The 23,202-nt window shown below is 49.7% G+C and overlaps 9 protein-coding genes across 9 annotated transcripts; 3 read left to right on the top strand and 6 right to left on the bottom strand.

Moving 5' to 3' along the window:
• Window positions 1-380: 380 nt before the first annotated feature.
• BU24DRAFT_422046 (uncharacterized protein) lies at window positions 381-1,625 on the bottom strand. Its single transcript, XM_033527881.1, has one exon. It carries the CDS (start codon window positions 1,427-1,429, stop codon window positions 728-730), a length of 702 nt encoding a protein of 233 aa, XP_033384073.1. The 5' UTR covers window positions 1,430-1,625; the 3' UTR covers window positions 381-727.
• A 1,189-nt stretch (window positions 1,626-2,814) lies between these two features.
• BU24DRAFT_461967 (uncharacterized protein) lies at window positions 2,815-4,787 on the bottom strand (the record flags this gene model as incomplete). Its single annotated transcript, XM_033531944.1, has 2 exons — window positions 2,815-3,457; window positions 4,729-4,787. The coding sequence occupies 2 exons, from the start codon at window positions 4,785-4,787 to the stop codon at window positions 2,815-2,817; spliced, it is 702 nt and encodes a 233-aa protein (XP_033384074.1).
• BU24DRAFT_422047 (uncharacterized protein) lies at window positions 4,638-8,993 on the bottom strand. Its single transcript, XM_033527882.1, has 4 exons — window positions 8,402-8,993; window positions 8,219-8,338; window positions 8,076-8,168; window positions 4,638-8,016 (listed from the first exon to the last, which is right to left on the bottom strand). Exons 1-4 carry the CDS (start codon window positions 8,684-8,686, stop codon window positions 5,083-5,085), a joined length of 3,432 nt encoding a protein of 1,143 aa, XP_033384075.1. The 5' UTR covers window positions 8,687-8,993; the 3' UTR covers window positions 4,638-5,082.
• Window positions 8,994-10,137: 1,144 nt separating this feature from the next.
• BU24DRAFT_433124 (uncharacterized protein) lies at window positions 10,138-12,881 on the bottom strand (the record flags this gene model as incomplete). The annotated part of the gene is made up of 5 exons (XM_033529954.1): window positions 10,138-10,590; window positions 10,646-11,012; window positions 11,058-11,293; window positions 12,760-12,777; window positions 12,834-12,881. The coding sequence occupies 5 exons, from the start codon at window positions 12,879-12,881 to the stop codon at window positions 10,138-10,140; spliced, it is 1,122 nt and encodes a 373-aa protein (XP_033384076.1).
• A 517-nt stretch (window positions 12,882-13,398) lies between these two features.
• Window positions 13,399-13,953, top strand: BU24DRAFT_422049 (uncharacterized protein). Its single transcript, XM_033527883.1, has one exon. It carries the CDS (start codon window positions 13,492-13,494, stop codon window positions 13,687-13,689), a length of 198 nt encoding a protein of 65 aa, XP_033384077.1. The 5' UTR covers window positions 13,399-13,491; the 3' UTR covers window positions 13,690-13,953.
• A 451-nt stretch (window positions 13,954-14,404) lies between these two features.
• On the top strand, window positions 14,405-16,107 carry BU24DRAFT_450406 (ribokinase). Its single transcript, XM_033531023.1, has 3 exons — window positions 14,405-14,600; window positions 14,674-15,695; window positions 15,746-16,107. The coding sequence occupies exons 2-3, from the start codon at window positions 14,839-14,841 to the stop codon at window positions 15,930-15,932; spliced, it is 1,044 nt and encodes a 347-aa protein (XP_033384078.1). The 5' UTR covers window positions 14,405-14,600; window positions 14,674-14,838; the 3' UTR covers window positions 15,933-16,107.
• BU24DRAFT_184381 (glyceraldehyde 3-phosphate dehydrogenase) lies at window positions 16,077-17,468 on the bottom strand. The gene is made up of 3 exons (XM_033521652.1): window positions 17,155-17,468; window positions 16,399-17,083; window positions 16,077-16,329 (listed from the first exon to the last, which is right to left on the bottom strand). The coding sequence occupies exons 1-3, from the start codon at window positions 17,278-17,280 to the stop codon at window positions 16,112-16,114; spliced, it is 1,029 nt and encodes a 342-aa protein (XP_033384079.1). The 5' UTR covers window positions 17,281-17,468; the 3' UTR covers window positions 16,077-16,111.
• An 801-nt stretch (window positions 17,469-18,269) lies between these two features.
• BU24DRAFT_369629 (tryptophan synthase) lies at window positions 18,270-21,153 on the top strand. The gene is made up of 5 exons (XM_033524403.1): window positions 18,270-18,668; window positions 18,733-19,124; window positions 19,176-20,439; window positions 20,494-20,881; window positions 20,930-21,153. The coding sequence occupies exons 1-5, from the start codon at window positions 18,621-18,623 to the stop codon at window positions 20,947-20,949; spliced, it is 2,112 nt and encodes a 703-aa protein (XP_033384080.1). The 5' UTR covers window positions 18,270-18,620; the 3' UTR covers window positions 20,950-21,153.
• On the bottom strand, window positions 21,034-23,138 carry BU24DRAFT_422052 (D-ribulokinase). Its single transcript, XM_033527884.1, has 4 exons — window positions 22,860-23,138; window positions 22,234-22,803; window positions 21,861-22,179; window positions 21,034-21,775 (listed from the first exon to the last, which is right to left on the bottom strand). The coding sequence occupies exons 1-4, from the start codon at window positions 23,019-23,021 to the stop codon at window positions 21,072-21,074; spliced, it is 1,755 nt and encodes a 584-aa protein (XP_033384081.1). The 5' UTR covers window positions 23,022-23,138; the 3' UTR covers window positions 21,034-21,071.
• Window positions 23,139-23,202: the final 64 nt, after the last annotated feature.

Raw genomic sequence — 23,202 nt, forward strand, 5'->3', positions numbered from 1 at the left:
AACCATATTCGCTGGATCGGGTCTTCATACTTGGTACTGGAAAGAATGTCTTCAGCCTGATGCCCATTTCACACAGAACGGATCGATGCTATAAAGCTGATCTCCTCACTTAAGCCTACAGCATTTGGAATATCTCAAGTTTTTCAAAGCATTCCAACAGCTCTAAAAATACAGAACAGATAGCCTTACTTGCCATGTAGTCGTCTGGAAAGTAATTAAAAAGGACCTTTTTTCTATGCCGATAGGGAGGCTATTCCCGGATGTCTTAAAAATTCGCAACAATCACGTTGGTCACCAACATACTCAACTTTTCATATTGCCGGTCTCATACTGGCTATTGATAGTGACAACAGAGGATCCTTCATCAAGCAAAGTAGTCAGACCCAAGTTTTAATGAGAAACGTTTGAATTGTAGTATGTAGAAACACCGCCAGTTACATGCTTCACGATGTCCGCAAAAACCCGCTCCATCACACAGATGAAAATGCTAGTTATGCCCCCCATATAGACATGCACGAAGATCATGAAAGATGATTGAGTCGTAACCGTATGCGATCCACCAAGAGAAAGGAGGCCAACATGTGATGATGCTATAACAAAGGAAAATTGGGAATCAAACAAAGACTCCCCCTCCCAATGCAACAAGTAGGATCAATGAGAAAAAGTCCCCAAAGAACGCCGCCAACGCCATAAGTCATGCACGCACGATACCCATCTCGTCTGCACCTCACTCGTCGCGCTCGAACTTCCACTTCGTGGGCTGCGCACTCAGATCAGAGACCGTGGGCGGGATTCTGACGTCCTCGCTATCGGGGAACTTCATCCCCTTCTCCTGCAGCTTGTGCTTGACAAGGGGCAATAGGTTCTCGAAGGTGTCGGTGATAGGGACTTTGTACCTGTCGCAAACGAAGTGCACGTTCGATGCGCGCCAGTACTTCTTGGAGCAGCAGACGACGACCTTTCCGCTCTTGGCCCAGAGGCCGAGTTCCACGAGGGTCACCGGGCTGATGGTAGCGTGATCGAAGAAGAAGCAGATGACGTCGCAGTTCTCGAGGGCTTCGAGCTCCCATTTGACCTGCTCGTCAAAGGCCTTCTTCATTTCTGCTGGAGTCCCGTCTATCGTCCACGACCCGCGCCGCGGGTTGCAGACGGTCAGCGGAAGGTGCTGGAGGTGTTCGACCAGGCGCTCTTGCCACTGGATGGCCTTTCCCATTTCAATGCTGCCGGCAAGGAAGACGGACTGCATGCCTTTGGGATACACGGGTGGTTTGGGAGGTTGGCAGTGCTGAAATTTGGGGTGCTTGTTATCCTTCTTCCAGCCTTCTGGGAGAGGTAGGAGCTGATTGAATGTGTCTGGGACGGGCTCATCCAGTTTAGCAATCTTTTTTTGATCGGGCACGGTCTCCGGTGCTGATTGCTCGGTCGTCATGGTTGATGATGATGTTGGTGAGAGGTGGTGGGATATTTGTTGCACTCTATCCTTTGCGATTGTGGTTGAAGATGCGAGGGGTTCTGTCGATGTTCTTGATAGCCGCGCGGGTTTCCAATTGCTGTTGTTGGAGTGTTGGTGTGTTGTTCTGCTGGAAAGCAAGGCGATCGTCAGTTTAAAAAGAGCTGAATGGTGAATAGGTGGGGTATGACTAGGTACATACGCTGAGACCGCACGGGGTAGTAGGGCTGATGACACACAGGCCATTATGCAAACGGAACTGGCGCGATAAAGGATGGTGTGGAGTCTTTGAAACAAACGAGTTTGTTGGTTTGATGATGTGAGAGGACGAAACAATACAACGGAATTGAGATATCCTTTGGAAAACATATGTTTCTTTGAGATTATATACCTTTGTGATCTTTCGCGCGCGCCTGATGCTACTCTTGCTCGTGGCATAGTCCATTGTCCAGGTACAATGTACACTAAGAGGCACAGCCTGAGGATTCAATTGTGGCGTTCATCAGCCACATGGAAGGCGGACACCCGATAGGCTTTTTGAACTACCATAAAGGAATAGTGTCTTTACAGGCTCAAAGCAAGGCATTCTGTCTTAAACGAGTTGTGGGGACTTCAGGCAAACAATGAAGGAGTTTGTTTGGCGCGCACAAAGCGCTAGACCTTACTTACCCAGGTACCTAGGCACCCAGGTACCTAGGTAGACAATACAACCCGCGCGAAAGGGCGGTGATGACTAGATCACCACCCCTGATTCTCAAGCCAACAGGGTGACGGACTGCACCGATGACTACATAGTGCGCTTGCTAGAGGAGTGAGAACTGCGGCCGAATGACTGTTCACACGATCAAGCGGGACAGTCTTCCAGATTGTTGACTGAAATGGATGTCACTTGAGGGATTGAAGCCATCCTTAGGACAGTGCTGTGCCGTGCTCTCCCCAGCATGGCCCTGCTATCATAATCACGTTTTACGATGTGACCAAAGCATTGTTTTTGTGCAATGTGGATTTCATTAATCAAACATGTGGTGGTGATTCATGTAGAGTCACACCTAGCCCAGTCAAACGTCTTTATGAAGACCTGCATCATAGTACAAAGAACGGCTCATGAGAAACTGCAGCAACCACCCGAGAATCCGTGCAAAGTCCTCATTGTGCCGTGAATGCGACAAGACTCACAAGAGCTTTCAATTGCAATTCCCTGGCTATCTTGACCCAGGATGTATCAGTTTCTCATAACCCCGTCTCATTGATTTGCCCCAACTCTTTCTCTGTTGAGGAATAGCTTCTCCAAGACTCTTTCTTTACCTCTCATTTCTCAACCTCTTGAGAGGTGTCTCATGGCGTCACTGTAACCGTGAATCGTTCTAGAGCTCAACCGGATTTCTTCGAAGCGGATTCGGATGCACGACATTGCGAATGCACAAGACCGAATTATGATGCCCCTTCGCCCTGAGCTCCTCATCCGTAACCCTACTAGGCTCCCTATAATACCTCGCACTCGACTCAAGTGAATTCCCTAACTCATTCTCAGTAACGATGCGGAAGCAGAAGGTATCCTCGGACGACACACTCCCACAGGTGCACTTCCTGCCGGCCAGCCTGATCGAAGTCGAGCGGACGATCGGCGACGACGAATCCTCCACCACCAATTTCGGCGAAGCATTGAGCGTGAGCATCGATTGGGATTTCTGGAGGCGTCCTCCGCGTGGGTGCAGCCGGTTCTTCTGGAGGTCTCGGAACGTCTCTTTCAGGCTGGGGACGCGGCGTGCTCGTCGCACTTCTTCGGCTCGCCAGCTAAGCCCGCACGTCTTGCATACGATTCCGTAAGGGATTTCGGACATCCTGTCGCCGGTGGTGCTGTGGTGGCGGTCGACCCTTGGAATGCTGAGTGGGTCGGTGATGGGCATGAAGTACCTCAATGAACCAGAGAAGCGGCAATCCTCACAAGGTCGGTGTGGGCACCGACATGCGACGGCACCGATTGGATGCTTTCCGGGACGCAGTTGCCTGACGATTATGTGTTAGCATGCATACTGGGATTTTTTGATAAGGTAAGGAAGGGGAGCAGGAAGGGTTTCCCATGGGGGCATACATATGATTTCGTGCGTTACACTTGCAGCATGTCCAAATTCCATGCTCGGGCTTGCGCGTCGAATGATTCCGGGTACCCACGAATGGCTTATGGAGCGGATGTGGCGTGTTGTCAACTTTTATGTCATTATTGGCCGCAGCACTCGATGATGTTGTGGAGAGCACGTGTGTAGGTTTGCGCTTTCTCGGGCTAAGGTTGAGCCAAGGTAGTGTAACCATAGCTGCAGCCACCTTCTAGGAGCGATAAATGTCGTTGGGGAAGCGGGTAGTTGCAGAGCTCAATTACTTGGATAGCAACAGCGACCTGGAAGGAAAGTGATAATCAATGGCATGGCAGGCTCTCACAAGTTCGATGGCAGTGCCGTTGAAAGCTCGCAGCGATACCGAGGCGAGGGTTCTTTATACTGTTGTAGGTTGTGTGTATGAGATGTGAAGTTGTTGTTGTTATTGTTGTTGCTGTTGACTATCCTTTGTTTGTTTTGGACAGCGGTGAAAGAGTGACTACAGAACCAGTCGCCAAAGCTTCAGTGGTTGAGGATACTTCTCATTTGAACGATGAGATTTTCAAACAAAGTTATCTCGTGATGCTACAAATAGCAAACGAAGAAGCCGATGAACTCGAAGTACTGATCCTGTAACAGACCAGACAAGTGATATCCACATTCGCTGAAGTCACTTCACAATCTTTTACTATCGCAGGGGAACAGAAGAGCGATTTCACAACGAACTCGCCATTATCTTCCCCATGATTGCCCAACTCATGTTTCAAACAACTTGTAACATTACATTATGTCGGCCTTTTGGAGTCCGTTTGCTTTGGACATGACTTCATGCTTTAGATTGAAGGGAAAATTGCGAATCTAACTTCACCTCAAGATCCCCATGTTTCGATCACTGAGGGAACAGCTTACCTCACCGTATGCAACTAGTCATATATTCACAATAAACTATTCTGAATCAACAGATAGCCGATCACCGTGTACTCGTAGCAAGGCTAGTACCGCCAAAATAGTGAGTACTGACTCAGATGGCACTTGTCAGACACATATATGGAACATAAAGCAGGCATGGTGACAAGCATTGCAATCACTTGAATGGCTAACAAATACGAGTGGGCATGAATCCAAAATATTCCTTTCTTTGTCATTACAGCACGCCCGGAAAGCAAATGTTACTGAAGCACTAACAATGAATTTGCGCCAGTATCGCTATGACCCATTCCCGTGAGGTCGCTACCAAGCGACATGATTTGGTATCAGTCCTGTTGTGAAAGAGAGCTCGACGCCTACAAAATGCCAGAATACTATTTTGATTCCAAAAGCGCCACAGACAGAAGGAAATATTCATATTCGTAGGTAGTCATGAATGCCCCCAAAACCAAACTCCATGCTAAGAAGGATGCAGTGGCCTTCAACGTAAAAAATAAAAACGAAAACAAAAGAGAATGTAGAATGGATTCGTAATGCACCTTGTGCAGTATGGCGTCCCTGTGTAAACCATATAGGCTGATTGCACACCCCGCGCTTCAGAGGTGAAGAGTGTTATATGAGTGGGCCACTGGCGGTGACCATAGTGTTCATGTTGTGAGCTGGCGGGTTCAGCGGAGATTCATAAACAGGATTGCTGTTGTGAATTGGGCGTTGTTGTGCTCGTAGATAGTCGTTAGCATAGATGAAGTTCCCTTGGTTTGTTGCCATCGGAGGGGCTGCCGGGGCCGACATATTCCGGTTACTTCGACGGCGGTTAAGGTTGGGAGAAGAAGAGCCAGACTGAGCAGTCGCGGATGAATTGTTTGAGATATTACTCTCGTTGGAATTGCTCCTTACATGGAGAGGCTCTCCGAGAGTCGCGCCTGGAGCGACTCTTTCGTTGACATTGACTGCTTGTCGAAAGCCCTGCGTGAAGGGGTTGGTGCGTACGGGATTCGAGTTTGGTTGCTGAATTAAGCGTAGCCTGTTGTTGACAAGTTCACGAGCTCTTGTGTTGCGCTCAGCTTCCGATAGATACGTGGTTTGGCCAATGGACGAGGAATTAGTCCCTGCGTTCGATACTGGCGAGGGAGGGGGCCGAGCATGTTCGCTGGCGCGGAGAGTACGGGTCGATGCTTGAGGATTGAGTCGCCTTCGCGAGCTTTGGTGCCGCAGATCTATTCTTGACACCTGCGGCCTGATACCTTGCTGTTGCCCTGCAGCTTCTCGTATGTTGATGCGAGAATTCGCCGGCCGCAACGTTGCTGTGGATGATTGATCCCGCAGAACAGGCCGAGAGTTGCGCGGCCGTACACTTTGTTGCATCAAATGTGCCCAAGGGTTGCCGCCAAGTCGTTGATTCTGAATCATCCTTCCAGGTACGTTGAGGCCTACGCTTGAATGGGGAAATCCCTGATATACTGGAGAAAACCCTGCAGAATTTCGTCTGCCCGCCGCCGATGGAGGCCGTGCACTCACTCTACTAAGTGGTCGATCTATGATATCAACCACCGATGTTGGTTGCAATTGAGACACTGCATTGGCTTGCTGTTGTGATGTAGATGCAACTCCTTCTTGACCACGAATGGCTGCGGCACTTTCGGGACCACTGGTGGTGGTGTTTGAAGTCGCCATGGCAGTGTTGATGAGGAGAGCGTTCTCAGAACGAGTAGCGGCAGGGCTGGTCGGCGTAGCAACTGAACGTCTCGGAGGGGAGACCAAGCCTCGCATGCCAACGGGATTGGCTGACGGATGGTCCATCGAAGGCGTTCGTAAACGTGCAGGTGCCATGAAGGGCGAAAATTGAGGACCTGGGCTCGGACGGCCTCGATTCGCTGTCCGCGGACGAGCAATTGGAGTCGTTGAGCGAGCCTCTAGATCCAGAAGGGGACCACCACGTTGAAACTCTTGCAAAGCACGCTGATGGTCTGCAAACATCCAACTGATCCGGGGATTGTACTCTGGGTGACGCACACGAGGAGCATTGCCACGGTTTCCATTTTGTGACGTGTCTGAGTTGTCATCAGTATCCAAATCAATAGCGTCACCTTGGGAAAAGCCTCGATTCGCGAATCTGTTATTGACATTGGGGTTGTGGGGATGAAGCCCAACGGAGTTGCGTAACTGGGCGCGGGAACGGCGCTGTCGTAGTGCATTCATAGCCATGGTAATATCACCATCCTGATCCCTATCCGAGTCATCATCATCCGCCTCTCCGTCTTCGTAACTCATTGTTGACGTTGTGAGAACGGACGATCTCCGTCGCAGGCCGCGTGATGCGTCCATGAATCGAGGGTTGCCGGTACGCGAAGGGGGTCGTATGGTGCCATTAGGCCGAGGTCGATCTGCAGTAGGTGTTAGAGAACCGCCCATTCGGACTCTGTCATTGGAATTCGCGGTCGGTTCCCACCCAACGGTCGTGCGCCCTCCGTCGCTATCATCATCATCATCTTCTCCCTCCATTTCCTCATCTGGCCCATCGTGCTGTAACATCCATCCATCTGCTCGTAATAACGCTTGTGTATCCTCGTCGAGGTCCTGTTCATGTGACGCCTCTGTTGAGGCGGATGAAGGCGGTCTGGTGGGTTCGCGAGAGCCATTCGCGCGGTTGAGAAGTCGTGTTTGTGCTCGATTGCGTTGGCCTCGTCGAATTGGACCCTGGTCTTCTTCATCTTCCTCCTCCTCCTCGATGACACTGGAAGTAGTGGAAGAAGCATCGGACTCTACAACGCGGCGGGCTCGGCTTTGCACTGGCCTGCGACTACCAGACGGTTGTGGGGTTTGGCCCGGCGTGGAAGAAGTACTAAGCGAGCTTGCTTCTTCTTCTTCTTCGTCGTCCTCCGCAATGAAGTCATTCATTGAGGAATCTTCAACCTCGTCTTCGTCCTCCTCTTCTTCAACCGTGTCCATTTCTTCCGTGTACATGTCCGACACAATGCTTTGGCTGTAGGATCTGCCACGGCTCCCGGCCTCGCTATGGGTCATTCGACGGCGAGGGGCGTATGCATGCGGTGGGATTCCATGCTCGAGGTAACGCTGCATCATGTATGAATCATGCTCCTCTCTTGTGTAGCCGGGCCAAGGGCCCCTGTTATCGAACCCGTCGTATACATCATCCATGTCCATTTCAGCATCGAGATCCTCTCCCGACATGTCACGCTCAGACATCTCGTCCATGTCGCTGAAACCCGTGAAAGAATCTCCCCAGCCCAGTTCTCCATTTTCGTCGAAGAGGAGGCCGCACTGTGCACATTCACCATCTTCAAGCTCCCATGCACAAAGAGGGCAACGTTCGACGCCATCCTCTTGGTCTCTGACGGCACGAAGAGTGGGGCGGCTCACACGGAAGCAGCCCTTGAAAAGACCGCCCGTCTGCCGGTCTTGGCTATCTTTGTCTTGCTGGACCAGGTCTGCCTCTTCCTTTTGCCATTTTCTGTGCTGCTCTATCGTCTCGCCCGCGGGTAAAAGTTCGGCTCGAGTGATGAAGACCATTGTCATTTCGCGAATCTATGATTTGTTAGATTGGGCGGGGGTGCTATGATATCATGCAAAGGATAGCTACTTACCAAGTATGCTGGTGCTGGTTGCTCCGTCACAACAGCTCGACAATCCGGACAAGTCTTTCGAGACTTGTTGTTGACGAACCAGGTGCAGAGGCACTGGTCAACACAGTTTAGTGCAATTCTCCATGAGTAGCAATGGAACTTACGCTATAGCAGTATGTATGTCCACAGGAGATGATGTATGGTTGGTATAAAAGGCGGTCACATATTTTGCAAGTGAGGTGTGAGCGGAGGCTGTCAAAATCGGCCTTGAGAACCTTGAGTTGCTGGACGGAAGTACAATCAGCAATCCGGTGACTTGATGATATTCACAAGGCAAGGCCACTCACCTCATCTGACTTGCTGGGCCTCGGACCTTCCAGCTCGGGTTTCTTCAACTTGGCCTTGAGGCTGTCTTTACTCGATGGGCGTGTAGGTCGTTCGCCATCCGCAGCCTTGGCTGTTGGTTTTGGGCCGGTCAAGGTTGGGGTGCTACCACGGCCTGGTCTTCCGCTCGACGCCATGGATATAGATTGTTGCGAACTGCTAGCAGCATTGGATGATAGAAGAGACGAAGATGAGGTCTTTGGTCTGGCTCCAGCCACGGTTGGCGGGGTCGGGGATTGATTAGGCATGGCGAACTAGAGAGAGGGAGAGAGTCGAGAGAAGGAAGCAGAGGTAGACGAGACCAAAACCCAAGGACGCCAGGCATGCAAGTCCACCGCCGTGGGGGGTGGAAAACCAAGCACGGAACCAGTTTGGCAGAAGGGTAATGCGTACTGCGTATGCGAGTACGAGAAAGGGTAAAGGTCGAGAAGAAGCCTCCGACGGTAGTCAGGTAAGGTAAGGTAAGGTAGGTGGTAGGTGGTGGTGGTGGTCACTGGTGGTACTCGTATGTCGTCTGGGTACAAGTCATTCACTAGTGGGCGGATCGGATGGTGGGTGGTGGACACTCGACTGGCAGTCTGGCACATTGAATGGATGGGCGGGTGCGTGATTGCCAAGTTCATTCCTTAGCGCGTCCAGCACTCTTCTTGCCCTCTCCACTCACTTAACTCATCACGCCTCGTCTCGACTTGTAGGTATCTAACATCTAACTCGCGCCTTTCAATTCCTTCAATTCCTCTTTCTCTCATCCCCGGCGCTTAGAATAAAATAATGAACGACACAATTCCCTTTGTGGTCCGTTCATTCGAGTGCTTCTAGTTCCAACTTTCCGTCTCTTTTGATGACTTCAAGACGATAGATTCAATGAGCACCAGATAGCCGCTCCACGACTTTGCTACAACAAGATTCATCTTGCCATCTTGCCACTTAGCCATAATCTTGTATAAACCCCGAGAAAGATCAACCTATCGTGGCCAATGCCATTGTTCGCTCGGTCGCCAATGGCCATTCCTCAACTATGAAACGCTTTAGTTGCCTAAAGAGGTGTTCAATGACTTGTCGTTGATCACGCTCGTTCCTTTGACTATACGCAATTTGTTACCATTACACGACCTATCGTCCAACTCATGCCCAAGAAGGAATTGTAGAGATGTTCTCAGGTAGTCAGAGATCCAAAGTTGAGTGCATCCGTCTACGCCAAGCCGTTGCCACCTCATAGGCGCGCCTCCAGCGGCACGACCAGCTGACATCAGAAGCGGGGATATGGATCGACCGCAAGCATGTTACTCAAGCATGTACAGCTAGGTAATGTCAAGTATATAGAGTCGAAGAACATGCGCTATCAACCTCTCAGAGGATGTGATGGATTTGCACTTATCATCACTGCAGTCACTGTCATTGATTCCTTTTTGGTGGTATAGACCATGAATAATACTCAGATGATATCGCTGTCGCGGCCGAAAGACGATGCTATCAATATGGCTTTCCTCCGCAATCCCCGTTTCGTTTACATCGGTACCTCTGTACTATTTACTGGAAGGGAAACTATTGACAAGTTGAAATATAAGAGATAAAAGAGTGTATGCACCGTGTGGCAGTCTCAACCGCCACCGGCTCGTGCAATATCGTAACCCGATTCTGATATCTGTTGACACTTTTCCAACAAGTTTGTTTTCCTTGAGCAAGACGTTTTTCCAGTCTAGGGCCTGCCACCTCGACCTCGTTTCGCAGCCCGGGCTTCTTTGGCACCATTGACTACGACGTCTGGGTAGTCCACCTCCTCGACCAATCCTGGAACAACTTTGTCCTCTTCCACGATCTCTTTCTGGTTGTGCTCGAGGAATGCGATCGAATCGGCGATGAACCTCTTGTGCGTAAGAGTGTCGAACTTCTTTTGAGCAATACGGCTTGCTTCGAGCGTCTCGCGTTCTTTCCGTATACGTTCCTCGAGAATCTCAAGACGGAAGTTCGCGAAATCATAGTAGAGGCCTGACAAGTCCGAGACCGGTCGAACAGTCGCTAGTACGGACTCATCTTTCAACATGGCGGAACGTGGGCGGAAGCTCGTGACTGATGTGATACGTTCCTTCGCACCCAGGGCTCGAAGTGCTTGGTGGGTGATGTATCGACCTTGCAAGATCACCGCACAACCCTATTTCATTCATTAGTCTGACAAGATATAGGGTTAGGGGGGGGTTGCTACCTACTTCTGTTGGGCCTCGGACCTTGATGACGTCTCCAGTAGCCGTACGAAGAGCAGTCTCACCCCCGACCATGTTTGTGCAATCGCTCATCATCAGGACACAAACAAAGGTATAACTGTCAGTGTGCCATCCGACTACAGGCTTGTTGTCCTCCCACGGACATCCTCCAATGCCTTCATCATCGGCAAAGAGTCGCTTCTGTTTGTTGATCACAGCGAGCTCTTCTTTGGTCTGCTCATCAGTCTTGACGGAAAGATTGATGTGTGCGATCTCATAGTCGCCAACCGGTACCAAGTCGACCCCGGCAATCTTCGAGATGATAGCAAGGGTTTCGGGACTCATCCATGCATCATAGGTGAACGGGGCATACCTGAGGGACATTAGTAATATCACTCGACATGTCGAGTACACTTACTTCGGGGCGTATCCACGGAGCTGACACGCAGCTATATTGCTGCTGAAGCTACAGTTCTCCATGACTTCGCGCTTGAAGATTTCGGCCCGCATCTGCTGGACCGCCTCCGATGAGAACAACTGGAAGGGATGGGACACAGCTACGGGAGAAACGCCAGTATCATCCGCATATCCAATGTCCTTCATGGTCAGGACCTTAGGCTCGGTCTTGTATGCGATATGTTTCTGAGCATCGAACTCGACGACACGGGCATTCACTTTCTGAGCCGACACATGCTCAATGATGGGTTGACAGTGCGGACGAGGGAGCGCCGATGCACGCTGAGTAGCGACAGCGGCCATTATATGTTTGCGCTTGTTCGCAGCTGAGAGAAGGTGGTCAGTCATTTTGGTGTTATGGATGTTCTGGTAAGTTTGCGAAGGCTGTCGAATCCAGTTGAAATATTCGGATGGGGGTCGGGGTAGGTGTAAGTGATTTATATACGACATGGGAAATGGTGGGCATGCACACCAAGGCAAGAGCCTGGTTGCACGTGACTTCTCAGGGGATCGGGTGAACGCAATGTGAAGTGCTCTGCACAGAGCCAATCACTGTTAACTCTTCGTCAGGGAAAGGTGAAAGGGTGGTTGCCTTGACTCCTGTTTCCAGGCCAACTCGACCACTACCGCTGTTGAAGACAAGGAAAACCAGGCTCACCTGCGGGAGCAACGGAGAGACCGAGAGTTCCACGTGGGAAAGGCTGGACTGAGAAAGGCGGTTGGTAATGTGAAGTCAGGGGTTGACTTCTCAAGATGTTCTTCTCTGATCAAGCTACCAGGTAGTTGCAGCATATACTTTCGACAATGGTCAATTATCAGGATTCCACGATAACAAAGAGAGACGTCTGAATTCTTATACCTGCTTCGCAACGTCTAGCCTTTTGTCAAATGCATGGTATCGCAGCTGATGGGATAACGCATGGCCCGGATTTAGACGGTCCTGTACCATTCATGTGGGACGAGTTGGCCACATCAACTAAGCATCGTCAATCTGTATCCACACTGCAAGCTCGTTACATCATCAGTGCGCATTTTGCTCGGGTTAAATGGAGTGATTGAACGGCAATCCTGCAATGAGCGAATCATTCTAATGGCCTTTCGGTGGTGAAAGACCTTATCACGCCCACCTGAATTGCCAAATTGGACCAGCATTGAACTGAGCTTTGCAAGCAGCATCCTTGTGGAACTGTGTCATTGGCTTCGCACAATCAATCGCGTAGTTATCGATCTGACAAAAGTTTCGAACGTCTGGAGCGCGCTTGCTAGGCCACTTTGTTTATGGATGGCGCGCGGTTCTGTTCACGGAAACTCGACCTCGCTAGCCCGTGTCACCTGAGATTCCAGAGCCATGTCAAGTCGCCCTTTTAGGGTGTTCTAACAAAGCCGGCACGATAAATGTTTGGACAGGACCATCTCATATTCCTGGCCAAACTAAAGACTTCGAACCGAGCCAAACAGATTGATTCGATCATGCTTCACCTCGTGGTGCTGGTGTGGATATGACCAACTTATTGAGTACAACGAGCATGGGTCTATTGCTCATACTTTAGATGTCTCGTTGCGGTTATAACGAGAAGTACGTCAAAAGTGGAGAATATGACTGAGATCGAGGGCTAGACAGTGGCATTCCCTCGAAGGCGATGAAACTGACAATGCCTTTCTACATCAGGCCCACCGAGGTGCTAGCAATAAATGCGATGCTGGTCTAATTGAGAAAGGCTCAATAGGCCATTACTACAAAGAGCTGTACGGCAGTATGTACTATACTGGCGTTGATGGCTCTCATTCTCGATGGACTCGAACAATATCTAGTCCTTCTTTCAAGTCACACTCAAGACACATCACTATGATCTGAGCGCGTAACGCCGCTTCGTGCGAGCGACTATACCATGAGCGGCAAAATCACCTCTATTCTGGATGGGAAAATGATTAATTAGGCCACGAATTTCCTTCACCATCGTCAGTCGACTCCACTGCATTTTCTCATATTTTGCACATGCTAACCTTCAAACATCTCATTGACGGACTGCACACTTATCACGCGATTTGCAAGGACTGGAAATGGTGGTCTCGGAGAAGGCGCGCGAGAGAGATTAACAATGCCGATGTGACATATCACGTTCCATATTACTATACTGCCCAGGAGGCTGCGATGCTCCATCGGCAATGCCCGATATCAAATCCATTGGTCTTACGCCACTGCCGTCCCTAATCATCAACGCTGCTAACATCACCAGGGACATTACTCAGAATATCACAAATTGGCTCATGAAGCGGGATGGCCGACTCAATAGCTGAAAACTCTGGAAATGAAGACTCGAAGTTGCATGTTCCATATGGACTGGACAATTGGCTATTATTCACCGTGATGCGACGTCAGCCCACCCTTGTACCTCATGACGAGAGGTTATGCGGGGAAACTTGATGGTCGGGTCCAATTCCGTACCTATGTGATAGCGCTCCCGGATTGTGACTGTGGTGCACACTCTATTACCGTCCTGGGTTATCACTTGGCAGATGTGATGCTCCGCGGGATCCCGGCGAGGAGGGTGGGCCAATGTGAAGCAGACAAAAAGATCGAAATCTGCGGTTGAACCTGCAAAGGTCGCGTGGAGCTGTCTAGATTACATGGAACAAGTCAGAGGCTAATCTGGGGGAGCTTTCTGGGTACCCGTGGACGAGCTTCTCCCCCGGACACATGTTGTGTTGTTGCGACTTATCGATAGCAAGAGAGGAGGTTGACATTGGCCTCTTCCACCTCTTTCTCAAAGCAAAACTTACTCTCGAGCCCAGAACATATCTAGAGGAAAATACTAACGTCTGTATCTTTGCTTGACCATATATCCATAGGCCACGGTAGAGTTTCCATTTGCAATGGGAATACTTTCATCGCTCGAAACGAGGAAAAGGTTGCTATACTTCGTTTGAGCATTTGTAGAATAATTGTTAATGTAATCAGATGCAAAGTTGCTTCAAATTACCGTTACCCCACAAAATCGACGAAACGCCGCCCGTATAAAAGAAGCTTCAGCGGGGCGTTACTACGATCGTAGCACAGACGTGAGCAAATATGGTCACTGTTGCTTTTCGTCAAAGACGGTGACGCCGGGTTGTAGCCTCAGAAACTGGTTGTGCAGTAGCATACTAATCCCAATCGAGGGCCTTTCTCGTCCAATCAAATCAATAGAGGTGGGGCTAACAAACCCTTACTTACAACGTCGGCGGTATAGTAGCACGTGACTAGAATCACACGTGATGGTTACCTTAGTCTATTCTTTCACTCCTTACAACTACCTCTAAGGACTGAGCGTTTTTTGATACCAAGTCTAATAAAGCTTTCTATTGATCTGACTGGACGAAAAGGTCCCTCGATTGGGATTAGTATGCTACTGCACAACCAGTTTCTGCGGGTGGAAGGAGAAGTATACTTGTAAGGCTTGACGATCTCCTGCTTGGAGAGGAGAAATGGCTTCATACATGACCATGCTAAAACAAATTGAGTTGCGTAAGTCAGAGCATTCGAGACTACCTAATGTTGACCCCACGCATCAATCCGCATGTGCAATAACATCAATCAGGCGCTGCGATTCGCTTATCTCTTGCCGAGCGTGAACAGCTGCATCAGGCTGAGCAATCTGGACCCATGATTGTGACCAGGCTGAGCTCTATTGATAAGTATTTGACTTGCCTTGTATATATATCTTAGGACTGGAATACCTAGCTTGTAGTAGGCATTCAACATCATGGCTCCACAAGTTATCGCTGTTATCGGCTCCCTGATGGCCAACATGATGATGGTGACAGACCGCATACCTGACGGCGGAGAAACTATCATGGCATTGGAATACATCGAACTTTTGGGTGGTAAAGGCTGCAACGCCGCGGTTGCTGCCTACCGTACATCGCATAAAAGGCCTACAGAGATCGCTCTGCCAAAACTCAAACGCTCTGACAGTTTTCAAGATGTCAGGACATCATCGAACGGCGACATTGAAGTCAGAATGATTGGTGCTATCGGAGATGACCATTTGGAGAAGAAATTCAAGAAAGTCTTGCAGGAGGATCACGTGGATATTTCAGGATTGGTTACGGTACCAAACACGCGATCGAGTGTCTGCTTCGTCTTGATAGAAAATGCCACACGCGAGAATCGAATCCTGGTGACTCCCAATGCACTCAGTTACTGGAAACCACATCACTTTCTGAGAGCTGAAGACTTGGGAAATGGCATACGACCCGATCTCGTTGTCGCGCAATTGGAAATCTGCAAAGAGGCTGTTGAGCAGATGATTGAAACTGCCGGGAAGGCTGGCATTGACTTCCTGCTAAACGCTGCCCCAGCTACTCCAATCAACCCGCGGACCTACGAAAATATCACTCACCTTATAGTCAATGAGACGGAGGCATCAATTCTGTCAGGTCGAAGTTTGGATGAGTTATGCCAAGAGACCTGGCGACTTGTCACTCAGGAGTTTCTGGATCGAGGCGTCAAGAACGTGGTATTAACTCTAGGTGAAAAAGGTGCATACTACGCTACCTCTGACGGCCATGGCCACATTCCAGGATTCGAAGTCGAAGTGTTAGATACTACTGGTGCTGGGTCAGTAATTCCACTCGATTCTACCAAACCCAATCTAATCAGCATTATAGGGACACTTTCACAGGAACATATGCTTCAGATTATTTGCAGCAGAAAGCAGGCGGCTCTTGGGATATCAAGAGTGCCATTCTACGAGCGAATAAAGCCGCCGCTCTTGCAGTCAGCAAATTTGGAGCGCAGGAAGGTATTCCATGGTTGGATGAAATTGAGGCTTTCGAAGCTAAGACTAGATATTGAAACATGGACAAATGAATGTAGAAGACAAGGAACATCTGAAGCAATAGTGCCCACCCCATCATGTGATATAACAATTTGTACATACTTCTCCCAGCACCAAAGTAAATAGAATGCACACTGCTTTGCAATGCGTAATGCTTAGAATGCTCAATGCTGAAAGACCTCTGGTCCTTTCCTGCTCACTCTGGAGCCACTTTCTCGGTCGCGTTCAACGTGTCGATATATGAGATCATATCTAAAACGCGGCGACTGTAGGCCCATTGATGGTCGTACCAGCCAACAAGCTTGAAGAAATTCTTATTCAAGACAATACTGGCTTTGACGTCAACGACGCACGAGTTAGGATTGCCCCTCATGTCGTTCGAGACGACTTCGTCCTCTGTGTAAGAGAGTATGCCTTATGATTATACCATCAGTATAGTCCAGAGATGTACAGAATGATTCATGGCTAGCTTTGCTGACTCACCTTTCATGTCTCCGTTGGCAGCCTCTTTGATGGCATCTATAATGTCCTCGAGAGAAGTTTCCTTTTCGACGCGACACGTCAAATCGACGAGAGAGACAGAAGAGATGGGAACGATCATGGCTATGCCGGTGAGTTTTCCATCCAGCTCAGGAAGGACTTTTCCGACTGCCATTGCCGCACTCGTGCTACTAGGAATGATGTTTTGTGGCGCACTGCGACCGTCTCGTAGAGTCTTAGAAGATGGCCCGTCCACAAGCTTCTGGGCAGCCGTATAGGCGTGTATAGTTGTTATGAGAGCTTCAGCAATTGTGAACTTATCATTGATGACCTTGGCTAAGCCTGATATTGCATTTGTCGTGCAAGAAGCGCAGGATAAGACATCGATTGTGCTATCGTAGCTCTTCTCGTTGACGCCGTAGACAAACATGGGTGCATCGACAGATGGACTGCAGATAATCACCTTCTTGACGCCGTCAGTCAGATGGGCTTTAGCCCGTTCTGCCTTGACGAAGATTCCTGTCGAGTCAACGACATACTCAACGTCAGCATCACTCCATGGAATGGCAGCAGGCTGCTTTTCTGAGAAGAACTTGATCTTATTGCCTCTAACGATGAGGCCGGAATCCTCCACTGCTATCTCGCCATCAAAGGTGCCACGAGTAGAATCATACCTCATTAGGTATTCCTAATAGTTTAGAAAACACATTAGCGTCATTACAGGCTCACTGCATCTTGTGTATGGCTAGTTGAGCTTACAGCGCGTTTGAGGTCGAGGAAAGGATCATTTATGGCAACAACCTGGATGTCTGAGCGCTCAACAGCGCATCGAAAGACGGTAGTACCGATGCGACCGAACCCGTTGATTCCTATTTTGATGACCATTTTGTTTCACAGGGCTGAGATAGCTTTACGACCAGTGATTGGGAAAGTCAAGTGATGGCCTGGGGGCGGAAACAGCAGAGGGATGAGAGAATTGCAATTGAGGGAAAACGAGAGATGCCTGGGAAGTCCCAAGCTGTAGAAGAGTCCAACATTGTGAGGCTCTTCAAATGGTGTGCTGGTAAAGTTTGCCACGTACAGCCAGACCCCCAATTCACCGTCGAGGCTACGGCAACGAGGTCAATTGAGGAAGCTCCAGGCCAGTATCAGATAGAGGAGAACGCCGCCCGTGGGCAGTTCACCCACGCTTGATGCTTCAGTGTGGTCTTGCTTTTTGAAGATACATAATAATGCACCTGGGCCACAGAGTCGCCTGCGTCTATGTGGTCACCAGTACGCCTGAACCCCAGCCGTGAATCCTTCCTGCAGGCAGTTCACCCACATTTGATGCTTCAGTGTAGGGCTTGCTTTTTGAAGACACACAAAAATGCACTTTGGGCACATAGTCGCCTGCATCTGTATGGTCGCCACTACGCTTGAAACCCAGCCGTGTTTCCTTCCGGTGAGAAGGACATGAAAGTCGAGAAACGAATGAGTTACCAAAGACGTCTATGGGGTGATTTATGAGGCTCAAAATGCAGGTCAGCACCGAATCCGGCGACATATCGAAGGATCGGTATTACCTCCACGTTGGCATGCTTATCGCGGGGTCGGCGAAGCTCGGTTCAAATGTGTGAAGATATTGATAATAAATCCACAGAACGACATGAGTGGCTACTTGATCGAATCAGTGCCAAATCCGGCGAAACATTGGCACAGCCGCGTCGACCTGCATACACACGGGACGGCAGAGTTTGTGATAATATATGTCCCAGGTGCAGACTTGGTGTCCTTCTCAGCCTGCCTCCGCGGACGTGGTTACACCATTCCCTGGATGGCATAGCCAACATTTAACGGGCGTGGAGAAACGGGGACATGTCTAGACCACCCCACCACGGCCCGTCAGGAGCATGGCCCCCCTGGGCTGTGGCGCCACAAGGCATCAGGCAGAGTTCAAACAACCATACCCCGCCAAATTGATTCAGCTCAGCTCTACGGAGTACGAAAATGGGCGAAAGGGCGCATACATACACGAGTACTTTTTGCCTATGTATGAGTACTACCAGCGCTAGGCAAGAATTGGCGTAGCGCGGGAACTGAATAAACATACATTTGAAACCCCCCTTCGTACTTGATGTCACAATAACCTCACCAGAATTTTTCGCCTTTGTTCCATACTCTCCTCAGTATCGCAGTGGAACACCAAAGTCATCGCCTGCTCTTGCGTGGAATCCAATCCAACCATGGAAGCCCTCAAAGCAACTTTCGCGGAATGCAAGAAAGAAAAAAGGGTTAGTGAAATCTATACTCAAGTCCATGTTAAATTCCTACAATAGAGGCTCACTAACGAATTAGTCCGCTCTGAGCATATACATCACCGCCGGCTATCCCACCCCCGCCGAGTTTCCCGATGTCCTTCTGGGCCTGGCAGCTGGTGGCACCGATCTAGTTGAAATCGGAGTGCCCTTTACAGATCCGGTTGCTGATGGCCCGACTATCCAAAAGTCCAACCTCACTGCGTTGTCCAACAATGTGAACATCGAGAAGACCTTGAAATTGATCAAGGAAAGCCGCAACAAGGGCTTCCACCTGCCTATCGTGCTTATGGGCTACTATAACCCAGTGATGAGTTACGGAGAAGAGAATCTGGTTCGGGATTGCCGCGCAGCCGGTGTGAACGGATTCCTCATTGCCGACCTTCCTCCCGAAGAAAGCGGGAGCTTTCGAAAGCACTGCAAGACATACGGGTAAGATTGGTTTGTTTCGACACGGTCGCTCATGCCGCTAATATTCTCTAGCTTGTCCATGGTCCCGCTCATTGCACCTGTCACGAGCGAAGAACGTCTCAAACTCATCTTCGATATGGCGGACACCTTCGTCTACGTCGTTTCAAGGATGGGTGTCACGGGTGTCACAGGAAAGTTGAATCAAGCCCTGCCTGAGGTCATGAAGAGAGTTAATAAGCACACTGGTGACATATCTGCGGTTGTCGGATTCGGAGTGAGCACACGCGAACAATTTCTCAGTGTGGCAGACATCGCAGATGGCGTTGTCATAGGAAGCGCACTTGTTAGCGTCCTTACACGCGCACCGCCGGGCCAGGCCGCCGCTGCAGCACAAAAGTATTGCAGCGAGATTAGTCTTCGTGAGGTGGATCCGACTCATGGCACGGTCAGCCCTGATTGGGAAAAAGAGTTGAGCAACGGAACCAGTAACGGCATTGATATCCAGCCGGTTCCCGAAGATGTGACTGCACATTTGCCGGAATTCGGAGACTTTGGAGGGCAATACGTACCCGAATCGCTCATCGCGTGCATTGAAGAGCTTGAAGCTTGCTGGAATGTCGCCAAGGACGACCCCGAATTCTGGAAGGAATTCCGCTCTTACTATGCGTACATGGGACGTCCCAGCTCTCTGCACCCTGTTGACCGCCTGTCTAAACATGTAGATGGTGCCAGGATTTGGGTGAAACGTGAAGACCTCAACCATACAGGAAGTCACAAAATCAACAACGCGATCGGACAGATCCTTCTCGCAAAACGGATGGGAAAAACAGCCATTATTGCTGAGACAGGTGCCGGTCAGCATGGAGTTGCAACGGCCACAGCCTGCACCCAGTTGGGGATGAAGTGTACTATCTTCATGGGTGCGGAGGATGTAAGGCGCCAGGCACTCAACGTGTTCAGAATCAGAATCCTCGGCGCGGAGGTCATCCCGGTTGAAGCGGGCACGAAAACCCTGAGAGATGCAGTGAATGAGGCATTGAGGTCTTGGGTGGTGGATCTAGACACTACCCACTATCTCATTGGGAGTGCCATCGGCCCTCATCCATTCCCGACGATTGTGAGGACATTTCAAAGCGTTATAGGCAATGAAACGAAGAGCCAAATGATGGAACAGGTTGGCAAGCTTCCCGACGCTGTTGTTGCTTGTGTTGGAGGAGGAAGTAACGCCTCCGGAATGTTTGCTCCATTCCGAGACGATTTAAGCGTCCAACTGTTAGGTGTCGAGGCGGCCGGTGATGGACTGGACACAAAACAACATGCAGCTACCCTGAGCAAGGTGAGTCAAGCATTAGGTTTCAGGTTATCAACACCAGTGCTAACAAAGCGATAGGGAAAGCCGGGTGTTCTTCATGGCGTGAAGACATATATTCTTCAAGACCAAGAGGGTCAAATCATAGATACACATTCTGTCTCGGCCGGCTTGGACTATCCCGGTGTGGGACCAGAGCTTTCCTGGTGGAAGGATAGTGGCAGGGGAAAATTCATTGCGGCAACAGATGCTCAGGCATTCCAAGGCTTTCGTCTCTTGTCACAGTTTGAGGGCATCATCCCAGCTCTTGAAACCGCGCATGCGGTTTGGGGTGCCGTCGAATTAGCCAAAACAATGAAGAAAGACCAGAATGTAGTCATCTGCGTGAGTGGAAGAGGTGACAAGGACGTCCAGAATATCGCAGAGAAGCTCCCAAAACTTGGGCCACAAATCGGCTGGGACCTCAGGTGTAAGTCTTGAAACAAGCGAATCAGAAGTACAATACTGACCGATACAGTCGAAGGAAATGATGAATGATTTTGAGGGGAAGTTGTGGCCTAGAGTGTCTGGCCACACTCACTGATCATTTCGTACAATATCCTCAGCAAGCAAAGAGAAAAAAGGCGTTGATTGCGGAAATATCTCTAACGTATTTTGATTTACAATAAAGATGTGCGTGGGTGCTTCGCTATTGCAGCATCCACCATACCCCTGAACGCTTGTTGCCTTGCACACTGCTCCAGATAAATGGTATACTTTACATCGAGAAGTGCTTTCTTCCCGGCATCCTCTTCTGGATACCAGACTTCAGCTCTCTGCCCCACAGTCTGCATGGTTGACCAAAGACTGTCTGTGCTCTGAGTCGCCGCTTTAACAGACAGTATAGCAGCCCCGAAACACACAGAAGTGCTCACTGACTTTGGAACTATGACTGGCATATCACATGAGAGAGTAATCAACTTCAGTAATATGGGATTCAATGCGACAGATCCGGACATGAAGAGCGACGTTATCTCTGCGCCACTATCATTCATAGTTGTGATTACTTGCCGTATTTGATGGGCAATGAACTCCAGGACACCGTAGTACTGGATGGCGAGATTGTCAAGGCTTTTATCGGCGGTCAGGCCCACCACGGAGCCTGTCATATGCGGGTCTGCAATAGGTGACCGATTGCCATACAAATCGCCGTAGAAAAAGTAATGGCGCGCAAGGTATGAGATACTTGAAGCTTGGGCGGTTGTTCTCATGTGCTCAAGATGCCGATCAAGAAAGTCAAAAATGCTAGTGTTTGAGCTTTTGGCTGACGATACAGCCTCATTGTACGCGGGATGAATTTCCATCACATGTTGGATCAGCATACCTGTAAAAGAGAGGTTAGTCCAAGTGTGCACTGATTGTATTCTCCCGGACGGTACTCGAAAGGAAGGAATTCTGGACATGCTCACCTGTTGCGGCCTGACCACCGCTAGACATCCAGTGCCCTGGCATTATCCAATCCTGGTAAGGTCCCCATATGCCATCTGCGAAAACCGGTTTTCGGTTGGCGACCAGATAACATGAGGATGTACCAGCAATAGCAGCCATTCGAGAATGCAGGGGAAACCGATCTTGACCCTCAAATTGTGACCCTATCGTTCCTACCCAACCTGAATAGGCATCAATGGTGCCAACACCGACTGCTACATCAGTAGTGAGGCCGAGGTCCTGAGCGGATTTGGGGCTGAGAGACCCGACCAACGCAGCCGCGAGCGGCGGTTTACCATGCTTACAAGGAGTTCAGCGATGTCGGAGGAAGGCAATTGGGCAATTCAGACTCACAGGACATACTCCACCAACCATTCGGAAGTCATTGGCGGCCAATTCCTCAAGTCCAATTTCTTCTAAAAACTCCTTACTCCATCCCTTTGCTGTGCCGTCCACTCCAAGTGGCAGAGTGGGAGGCAGATTGTCTTGAGTACAGTTATCGGAACAGGGAAAACGCTGGTTCCCAGTGGCAATGTGGGTCAATGCATCATGAAGATCGAAGAATCTACACTTCTGGAATTCTTCGGGCGTCATATGGTTTTTCAGCCACAGGATCTTGGGAAGTTCCATCAGTATCGAGATCGAGCCACCAAGATATCTAAGCAGTTCGTTCTTAGTCTTATTGATGGTGTCAGTCTCTGAGCCTGCCCTTTGGTCCATCCACAGGATGATGTTATGATCAGACTCATCGCCTTTGCTGCCACCTGCAGCGACAGGTTCATCAGTGTCATGAGTGAAAATGGCAAGAGAGCAGGTCGCTACAAATGCTATGCCGCCCACGGAAGGTGCGTGAACTTGACTCTGCTTCATGGCTTCTCTGACAGCATAACAGACGCTGGCCCAGATATCTGATGTGGATTGCACCTATAGTGGAACTCATGAGTTGGTTCGCTGATATGTGAGAACAGAGGCCTACATACATATATGCCTGGTCGAGGCTGCCATTGCTGGATATCTCTTGATGCCGTGGTAATTATAGTGCCATTTTGATCAATGAGACAGGCGCGTGCAGAACCAGTCCCGACATCGACGCCAATGAAGTGCGATTTAGTGGCACGCTCGACGTGTGGTTCGTCCGGCATTGTTGCAGGCTGTATCGGTTTTGAAGAAGGATTGGGAGACACGAACCGCCTAAATAGCTTCATGAAGAATTATGGGCGAGGAGTGTTATATGGAGCAGTTTGGTCATGGAACCTGAGTCGCAATGTGCCTTGGAGAGGAGTTGGGGATATCATATGGTCTATACGCACGACCCCACCGGTA

The sequence above is a fragment of the Aaosphaeria arxii genome (genome assembly GCF_010015735.1).
Source record: "Aaosphaeria arxii CBS 175.79 unplaced genomic scaffold BU24scaffold_4, whole genome shotgun sequence".
Lineage (NCBI taxonomy): Eukaryota > Fungi > Ascomycota > Dothideomycetes > Pleosporales > Aaosphaeria > Aaosphaeria arxii.